Source organism: Lytechinus variegatus, chromosome 9 (assembly GCF_018143015.1).
Source record: "Lytechinus variegatus isolate NC3 chromosome 9, Lvar_3.0, whole genome shotgun sequence".
Classification (NCBI taxonomy): Eukaryota; Metazoa; Echinodermata; class Echinoidea; order Temnopleuroida; family Toxopneustidae; genus Lytechinus; species Lytechinus variegatus.
The window spans coordinates 3455166-3465726 of record NC_054748.1 but is presented as its reverse complement, the minus strand read 5'-3'; the positions used below and the strand labels follow the sequence as shown (position 1 = coordinate 3465726).

The window sequence follows — 10561 nt, the reverse complement described above, 5'->3', positions numbered from 1 at the left end:
GGTAAAGCATTCCAGAGGACAGCAGAGACATGAGTAAAAGCACGCTCACCATATGACTTTGTAAAGACAGAGGGAACAACAAATAATGCTTTTGAGCTTGATCTAAGATTTCGGGATGGCTGGTAATATGAAACTAAATCGAGTAAATAGGACGGGGCAATTTTATAAAAACAGTTGTGTGCAAAAACTAGAAGTTTGAATACAATCCGGGAACGGACAGGGAGCCAATGTAATTCTCTCAGAACTGGAGTAATTGCTTCATACTTGCGTGTTCGTGTTACTAATCTCGCAGCTGAACCAATCAAAAGCTACTGTGAGCGGAATTAGAATAGTCCACACAAATCCAATCTTACGGTTGCACCTTGAAATCAATGTGACATAGGAGTGATTCTGTCGATGGCGGGCAAAGAGTTAAGGGGAGAGGTTGCCCTTGGTGTGGCCTACCATACTTCATTCCCCCCCCCAAAAAAAAGGAAGAATAAACCCCTTGAAACCCGTAAATTCCATAGCTTTTGCACACAGATCAGCTGGTTTCAGTGGGCAATCGGTTACAGGCATCACCTGTTTCCAAAAGGAAATGGATTAAATTTAGATGCATTCCATCGTGGAATTCTACAATGAAAGCCTTATGCATAATCTAGACGGTACCTGGTCCATGCTTTTCATAGTCCATGACTTTGACTGTCATTGAGCATGACCTTCAAGATGACCTTCATTGTCAGTGACCTTCACACAGCCATCTGCATGGTGATCTTCGGGTAGGGCTTGTATCCTTCAATCTCAAAGTCTTCGAACTTGAAGTCGTCGATGTCGGTGACCTTCCGCTTGATGTTCAGCTTGGGGAACGGACGCGGGGTTCGCTTCAACTGTGTAGATAGAGCAAAAATAAATACAAAAATATTAATAGTATCTGTATAGGGCCTATAAGCCTTGCATTAATACTTTACATGTAAGTCCTGGGGTTTTGCTGTTTCAGGGGGAAGAGCATATGGCCCCACCTTGGATAAACTTTAGGGGGATTCTGATCAAATGCACAAAAAAATTGGTATCAATGTATTTTACAGTTTTCATCAATTCATTTCCACTGGCAACATAAACTAAATCCAATTGATTTTGATCAGCAGATTCAGAGATGACACGGTTATGAACTTTGGCTAGAAAGACAATTTGCTTTGGATTTGTACATGTAATAATGTTTGGAGCACCTACTACATCAGCATTTCCCAACTTTAAAATCAATAACCACTCATTGCAAATTGGTCTCAAAATTGCAATTCTTGACTGAAAACGAATCAGGAAATGCAGTGGGGAAAACATGTGCTATCATGTACATGAAAAAATAGCTATTGAAGCCTCTTCATTTACTAGCTACTGTCCACGGCAGACGGCATTCGGATACTAATGAGTCAGAAAGAAGAGGATCGGAGGTATTTGAATTCCAGTTCATCGTGGCTTAGCCGTGAACCAGAATAGCCTGGATAGCAGTAGATGGCAGGTTCGAATCCCACTGGTTCCAATTTTTTTCTGACTTATGATTTTCATTAGATCGAGCATACCGATCTTAAACAAATAGGAGTAATTCCGAAAATTTGTAAACAAATTACAATTTTCTCCTATTAAAGGCTCTTCATTTACTAGAAAAAAGATAGTTGTGCACCCCAGTCTCTTACCTGTTCTTCCAGTGGTTCGATGTGATTCAGATACACATGAGCATCTCCCAGTGTGTGCACGAAATCTCCTGGTTTGAGGTTAGTCACGTGTGCTATCATGTATGTGAGAAAAAAACTAGTTGTGCACCCCAGTCTCTTACCTGTTCTTCCAGTGGTTCAATGTGATTCAGATACACATGAGCATCTCCCAGTGTGTGCACGAAATCTCCTGGTTTGAGGTTAGTCACGTGTGCTATCATGTAGGTGAGGAGGGAATAGCTGGCAATGTTGAAGGGCACTCCAAGACCCTGGAAATAAAAGAAAAACATTTTTTTCCTATTTTTTAAACATAGGCCATGAAAGATTAATGCTAATTGTGATTTCAAACAGTTCATATAGAATCCAATAAAGTGTGAGCATAGATGAACAAAACACAAATGTCACAGATTTTGGAAGAAATTGTATACCGCTAGTTGAGAATTTACCAAAATAACCATGACATTCCAGCGAGGATGTCCGTATCCATTGTTTAAGCAATAATAATGCACTGTCTCAATGTCAAAATTGTGTTTACATTGTAACATTTCTAAGAATCATGCAACTCTTTCCCAATTTCTAATAGTGAAGACAATTATCGTATTTATCCTTCCAAGACGATTAAGAATGATTAGATACTCAAATGAGCTGATTCATTGAATATCTACTGTTAGAGATTTATGTCGCAATTGGCTGTCCATATTCACACAGCACACAGACCACCATCTAGTACTCACCATGTCACCGGATCTCTGGTACAGTTGACAGGAAAGCTCTCCGTTACAGACGTAAAATTGTACAAAAGCATGGCATGGTGGTAGCGCCATCTTGGGGAGATCTGGGGAAACAGAACAAAATTTGGTAAAATGCACACAAAATTAGTATCTATAGAATTCTTCGTTACAATTATCATTCCCATGGTCCTATATTCCTAATAAAGTCCCGCAAATCTGGTATGATTACAATATCAAGAAATCCAACAGGTATTTGCAATATTTTATTGTCATCAACCCTTAAAGTGCCATGAACACATATTTGTGCATCCACTGGAGTGCCACAAACACATTTTCGTGCAATGGTCACACAGCTATTGTTATGCCTATTGCATTTTGAGTGCGTTGTATGCATGATTGATTCCATTCTTCAGTTCAGCTTCTGGTCAATAGGTTTAACAATATTGTCTCAGGAATTGTGTAAATAAAACAATTAAAGATAAATTCCAGTTTTGGTAACGATCTCAAAATGACTTTTTACAGAATCTAATATAATGACCACCCAAGTGTCTGTTTGTATGAATAAAAAATATGTGCCAAAGGATTCTGGGAGAAACTGTGTAATTGCTGAGAAATAAGCAAAATAATCGCGGATTCGGTCACTTCCGTCGGGTCTTTATTCCAGCAATAATAATACACTGTCCCACGTGTGCCTATCTGTGTTGGTGATCTTCAGTGTGAACGTTTTTCAGCGTAGATTTCAAGATTTCACAAAGTTCAGTTTATGTAACTGTACCAGATCTTCATCCTCGATGATATACTGACAATTAAGCCTGGTTTTACAGACTTTCTCATAAAATTAGTGTTTACTGCAACTACTGGAATTTCTCTTTAAATATAGACTCTGAAAAAATGGCACTCGCTGATTACAGTGCATGGCACATTAAGAGTTCATAGGAGTAGCAAAAGCAATATCACTATTACATGACTCATTCATCATGATTATTACTATCCATAATCATCGAAATTATCACATTGCTACCATCATCATTATTATTATTGTAACTCTTACCCATGTATTTGTCTTATCATTAATATTGTTTATCATCAATCATTAATATTATTATTGTTGATGTACTCAAGAGTGATCTTGTTTTTGATGTTATATTGTTGCTTATGTTATTACTATTATTTTAATCATCTGAAGAAATACAATTCAATGAATCACAGAGAAGCGCATTCTTAACCCCCCCCCCCACCTCCTTAGGTGACATGACATTTGCTCCTGGGACAATTACTCCTGGCTTAATTTCATCTAAGATGTAGGGCTAGGGTTAAGGTTGCAATAGAGTTTTATGTTCGGTTTACGGTAGGGTAAGGTGTTAAAACCAGGGTTGAAGTTGGTCATGAGTAGTAATGTGTATTAGAGCAGAGAAACTGTGGTCAGAGCAAATGTCATGGAACATTTCAACAACAAGCCTTTAATATTTTCCTTCAGTGATGAAAAAAATATAGAAAAGCATGAATTACCTGGTGGGTTCCAAGCAGACATGATAATCCTCCTATCATCCGGATTCTCTCTGATGGTCTTGATAACATTGGCAAGCTGATCGACGCCTTTATCCGAGTAATCGGTGAATCGATCCTTGTACTCGGCACCAAAATGGCGCCACTGGAACCCATAGACTGACCAAGATCACCTAAATTATTCAATGCATTAAATAAAACTAATGATGATGAAGACATGGTACTTATATAGTATATAATGCATTCATGATCTGTAAGCACTTTACCGATGATACGACTCATACAAAGACTCATTTGATTGGTTGAAAGGCATTCAATATTTGATCTATTTTGTGCTGCATGCAAATTTTATTTCCCATTGAACGGTGGACTGTGCATTTAATATTAATTCTCCTTTCTCCTGTAATAGCTCCTTGGAAAATAAAAAGGTGGACTAAATTTGCTCCAGCAAATTCTAAATAAGGCGTGAATCAAGTGTTTTCCACGATCAGATTACATTTACAATGTAAAATCACCTTCTTCATAATGACCTAGCCCCCTCTTCTCCAGGAAATCCTTTGAGCGTTGGCATCCCAGATGTGGATGTTCTTATCCTTGAGTTCCGTAGCGTTGGTACAACCTTTCACAAACCACAGGAGCTCCTCAGCCACTCCGCGCCAAAACACTCGCTTTGTCGTCAGGAGAGGGAACTGGTCTGCAAGAGGGGAAAAAATATTGGGTAAAAAAGAAAGGGTTTTATAAACAATTTAAAATTCTACCTCAAACAATACAAGGGGTATAAAAAACCATCTAAAATTATGTGTTTTAATAACTACATCTGAATATATGTTGAAAAACCAAAAGGTGGCTTTGTTGGACATGATAAAATTGGGAAAAGAGCAAAGGAAGAAAAAAAAGGAATTGAGATTATGAGGGGATCAATAATGAACTAAAAGTGATCGTAAGAGAAATACAGAGAGTCTGATGTATCATTCATGAAATGGAGAAAAAAGTAAAATCTGATGAACACTTTAAAAACACAGGAATTCCACCTCAAATAATATAAAACATATAAGTACATAAAACCATCTAAAATGTACACAAAATTATAACTACAGGCTGATATGTTAAAACAAGATCACCCAAAAAGTGGCAATCCTGTATAAAGAGCAAAATGAAGTAAAATAAGAGACTGACAGAAGGAAACAATATAATGAAATGGAAAAACAACATGGAAACGTAAAGTTAAATGTGATCAATAATAATTTGTTACTCGGTGGCCCCTTAAGCATGATCAGTTTACATACGGGACTAGGATGGCAAGGATCCTTTTGCGTTATCATTTTTAAATCACAAAAAGCAAAGCCCTCTTTTGTTTGGAATATCCATTTATGATAGCAGCTCCAGCTCACTTTAACAATCCTTTTTATATGCTTTCATGTTGATGGGTAAATGGAATACAGTCGGTTTTCAAAATTTGTTTTTAAAGGCGCTCTCATATCGCCAAACAAAATAAATCTGCAAAATTCAACCAAAGGGTCTTTTCATTCAATCTATTAAAGGACAAGTCTACCCCAACCTTTTGTAAATTTGAATAAAAAGAAAAAAATTAACAAGCATAGCACTGAATATTTCATCAAAATCGGATGTAAAGTAAGAAAGTTATGAAATTTTAAATTATTTGCGTAATTTCATGTAATGGTCTGTATGCAAATGAGGAGATATCATCCACTCACTATTTCTTTTGTATTTCATTACATGGAAAATACAAAATTCAAATTTTCTCTTCGTTGTCAAGTGAAGTTTGATTCGTTTGATCGTTTCTGAACATGCGTAATATCTTTGTTTGAAAAAAGTTTGTTCTAACATGAGGGTGCATATTTTCAAATCTGCAAAAATTGAAATATTGTATAATTCAAACAATAAAAAACAAGAAATAGTGAGTGACATCAGCGACTCTCTCTCATTTGCATATAACTTTTTTGTGAAAAATAAATAAGAGAAACTTTAAAATGTCATAACTTTCTTATTTTACATCCGATTTTGATGGAATTGACCTTTAGGGATTCATTGTAGTAAAAATAATTTGAGAAATAAAAAGGGTAAAATAAAAGAACAGGAGACATCAACGTATGAGGATATAAACTCCCTCAAATAGAATCGAGCACTTCACAAACAATGGACCATGTTTTTCCTTGGGAACTGGCAAAGCTTTAGAAATCTTCACACCTTCCTCAGTTCAAGTTTATTTGACCTTCATGACAAAACGGTGTTGTTTGAGCTCCTTAATGCATCCTTACACAAATACATGTTTACTTTGGCATTTACCTAGACTTCCTACTATAGTCAGATTGGGAGTTTTTCCTATCATCGCCAGTTTTCAATAGCAAATATTTTCATTCTCAATTTTAAGAATAGAATATTTCCACTTCGTTTAACTACAAGTTTCTATACACAACCCAACTTTTTATTGTACATTCATCTAGTTGACTAATATCAAGAAAAGCATTCATTTTAAAATTGATTTATTCAAATCTGTTTTCAGAGAAGTTTCAAATTACCTTTGAAATGTTATAACTTCATCTTTTACATCCGATTACAAAAAAATAGGGAGAAAACAAGGTTTGAAGTCTGAGGTTCACTCAAGCAAGAGATGTGCATACTGTGTAATCTCAGTGAAACTTCCAAGCAGTCTGAAAAACTAGTGTCCAAGAAACTCTTGTATCTTTTCTTTTATTCAACTTCATGACTTCAAGTTTTCATGGTATGAAGAAGAGGGAATTTCTCTTTCAGATATTAAAGCTATTTTTTATTTTTTTTGGTTTTTGAAGACCAATTTAACTTTTTTGGCTATTTACAGAGAACCATACCTGGCTACTTATTGGTGGTTTTGGGTAGGTCACAAATATTAAAACTTAAGTAAAACAGAAGTGAGTGCTGACTCGTATTAAAGATTGTTCAGAACAAGCACTGCTCATATAAGGAATAGTAACAATTATTGCCATGAAGAGATCAAGACTACTTTTTCCCTGTGAAGGACAAAAGTTTTAAAGCAAAAATGGTACGTGGACTACTTCTGAAGATCATTGAAAGGTTTTTCTTTTTTGCTCCAATAAAGAGCAGCCGATATATATGTTTCAGAGACCAATTACTTTTTGAGCAGGACAATAGTCAAAACTATCACCCTGCTCAAAGAACATCAATCAACATAACAAAGATTAAGTTACTCTGAGATTGTATCTTGACTGTGCGCCAAAAATGGACTTAGTTCCAGTACCGGTTCTATCACCTTTGACCTGTCCATGGACCATGATGTGCCTGATAAGGTCCAGGTACTGTTCTTCGTCATGTCTCTGAGGGGGTGGCATCGTTCCCTCACAGTCCATCTTCTCCGTTGAGGCCATGATGCCCTTCTCTTTCGTCGATACCAGATTGGTGTCCATAGGTTGGAGAGGAACTTTAATCTCTGACATTATACCTTTGGATTGGTTCGGTTCCTGTCAAATATGCAGTTTGAAATGGGGAAGAAGGGGGGGGGAGAATGGATTAGATTCTTAAGACTATTCCAGTCATTGATAAGGGCCTACTTTTGTACTAAAACTGAACTTTTATAAAAGACTTATTTCTCAAATCCAGTTTGCTTACTATGGGATTTCAATATTTTCATGGAGTGACCTCTTGTAGAGTTACTACCACACTTGGAGAAGAAATGGTCTGGAGAAATGTTGACCAATCCATGTATAATTTGGTGGACCAATATATGTCCTCTCCTCCAAAGTCTCCTTTCATACAAGACTCTCAGATCCTTCACAAGTTTTGATGCTCGCCTCTGTATAGACCAAAAGCTTCAGTCTCTTTATTTTGGTTGTTCCGCTGAACTACGTTGGCTCCACTCACCATACTTAGACTGAAGAGCTTAGGGGCTTGTGGCTACAGACAATGTATAGTGAACTGGCGTGTTATAGATTGCGATTTAAAACTGTTTTTTTTGAGCGAAATTTACAGTTTCATGGTTTCCATTATCAGGGAAATATAAATAACTTAAGTAATTGCATACCTTGGACCGGATTTATTGAAAAAATCCACTTGATGATTGAGAAATCTGTCATCTAAGACATTTTCACCTGACCCGACGGTTTTTCTTGCAAGTTGCCATCTTAAATGACGTCATTATCGTAATTAACTTAAGTAATGTCTCGATATATCGCGATTATATTTAGTATCACTTGTCTTCGTGTAGTGTATCGTATTGCCTTGTAGGTGTGCTGGTGGGAATGCAATATCGATATCACATTTGTATATTGTTGACGCCCTCTCCGCTCGTTTGTAAATATTTCATAGCATAGTTTGGCTGCCAATTTGATCTGTTTTCCTGTGTCGTACCCAACAAAACGTCGGTAAAGTATGACTTTCATGCATTTTCATCTAGGGCCTATATCATTTAAAGTATTTTTATGTTAAATAGTTCTATATTTTTTAATTTGTAGCTTATATATCCTTAGAGTGTAACCTCGATGTGTGATATAACCCCAAAGTTTGGACTCTGGATTGACAAAAGTACTGGTGTTATAACAAATGTGAGCCAACACGGACACTTTACCGTCGGTGAATGGGGATTAGGCCTACAGTAAAATGTCAGAAATTGTTGAATAAATCCCCAGAAACGATGGTTATTCCTGTCTAGCCTCTGTAGTACTCTGTCAACCTTCTTGCATGTTCCATGAATCTAGGGCTATATAGGCCCTACCGTTCCACCTTGGGTTCAGGTTTCAACTTCCATTCCATCTTCCAAATTTTATAATTCAAAGTACTATGATGTATTGGAAGACCAATTTTTTACAGTTCAAATCAAAAGTTTCGACTGTCTAGATAATCGTCAATTGGCCAGGCAGAACAGAAGTAAAGACCAGAAAACCTACAGCAGTACAGGACAAGTCCTTTCCGTACCCGATGATGTCATGTGATGTGACTGATGAAAAAGGCCGATTCAAACAAGCCCATGGCCCTTTTCTTTGGTAACAAGGTGGCATTTCTTTTTATTCTAGAACTGTAGGCCTAGAACAATTAAGAAAAAGTTCTATGAAAATCATCATAAATAGTAGACTGCCATAACTTATTATTTCACCACCGTTTCTGACTCTGAGGTGAACTTACCGTTAGATCTACGTGTATCTGGTTGTGGATGAGGCAGCCGACATAGTCTTGAGGACGCAATGATGATGATTTTTTTAGATGTGTCTTACATTTCTTCATCATTGACGTCTTGACACTCTCTCCATAATGCCTTCAGCGAACGACCAAAACAAAGATGGATTTCCCCCAAAAATCCATCTTTTTAAACCGAAATGACTAGAATTTTGTTAATTTTATTAATTCTTACACCTTCCTACGCCTAATGCGTAGGAAGGTTTTAAATATTACTTTAAAAAAATGTAAAAAAATGAAGATTTCTTACCTAACTGATGCCGCGTAGACCTCTCGTTCCACATGTAAACAACGGAAATACAATAGCGTCGACCCTTGAACCGCTTATGTATGACGTACTTCCGGAAAGCAATGCCGTCTTAACGAACAATTTAGAGATAAAAAATCTTATTTAACAAATATTAAAATTGATTTTGTGATCATAAATAATTCATATAAATATATATAAATTATTTATGATCACGAAATAATTTTGATATTTGTTAAATAAGATTTTTATCTCTAAATTGTTCGTTAAGACGGCATTGCTTTCCGGAAGTACGTCATACATAAGCGGTTCAAGGGTCGACGCTATTATAATTGTATTTCCGTTGTTTACATGTGGAACGAGAGGTCTACGCGGCATCAGTTGGGTAAGAAATCTTCATTTTTTTACATTTTTTAAAGTAATATTTAAAACCTTCCTACGCATTAGGCGTAGGAAGGTGTAAGAATTAATAAAATTAACAAAATTCTAGTCATTTCTGTTTAAAAAGATGGATTTTTGGGGGAAATCAATCTTTGTTTTGGTCGTTCGCTGAGGCATTATGGAGAGAGTGTCAAGACGTCAATGATGAAGAAATGTAAGACATATCTAAAAAAATCATCATCATTGCGTCCTCAAGACTACAGCCGACAGAGCTTGAGCCTGCAAAGTCTCAGTCTCATCACACACACAAGTGACATTCACTGGTTCAGCAGACAGCCTCAGCTCAGACCTCAGTCACCCACTCGCACTCATGCAGTCACAGACACAGTGCACAACTCAGACTCAGATCAAATCCCAAAACGGCCAAAGCAACTGCGTTTGGCATGCACTCTGGCAATTCATGGAGAAAAAACTACATCTATATGTATGTTCAACATCTAGACAAGCCTGAAAATACTATTGACTTACCCTTCGAAAGTGCAATCATGGGTCTACGCCAAGAAATATTAAGGTGTTATGTTGATCTCTTCTCCCCGTCTGATTCTGTGTTTACATTGTACGGCGGGATATCTCTTAATTACAATTGGAATTGGCGCGCCCTTTTTTCCCGCGGTGTTTTGTTATTCTCGAGCTCTGTCTCAAGTGAACTAGAAGAAAAAGGTATTGACACTGCAATAGCTATTTTAGCATATAATAGATAATATTCAGCATTCTTTTTTTCGCTTTGTGATATGAAAAAATAGAAAACATGCTATGGTCTTAAA

General features: G+C 36.7%; 1 protein-coding gene and 1 long non-coding RNA gene across 2 annotated transcripts; one reads left to right on the top strand and one right to left on the bottom strand.

Moving 5' to 3' along the window:
- Positions 1-672: 672 nt before the first annotated feature.
- LOC121421492 (thymidylate synthase-like) lies at positions 673-10383 on the bottom strand. Its single transcript, XM_041616223.1, is given in 9 exon segments — positions 673-866; positions 1811-1957; positions 2423-2523; positions 3929-4098; positions 4428-4488; positions 4491-4619; position 7089; positions 7132-7401; positions 10266-10383. Coding segments are annotated over 8 exon segments (993 nt in total). The 5' UTR covers positions 7378-7401; positions 10266-10383; the 3' UTR covers positions 673-728.
- Positions 1681-1918, top strand: LOC121421493. The gene is made up of 2 exons (XR_005970981.1): positions 1681-1748; positions 1889-1918. It is a non-coding gene; the product is annotated as an uncharacterized LOC121421493 (long non-coding RNA).
- Positions 10384-10561: the final 178 nt, after the last annotated feature.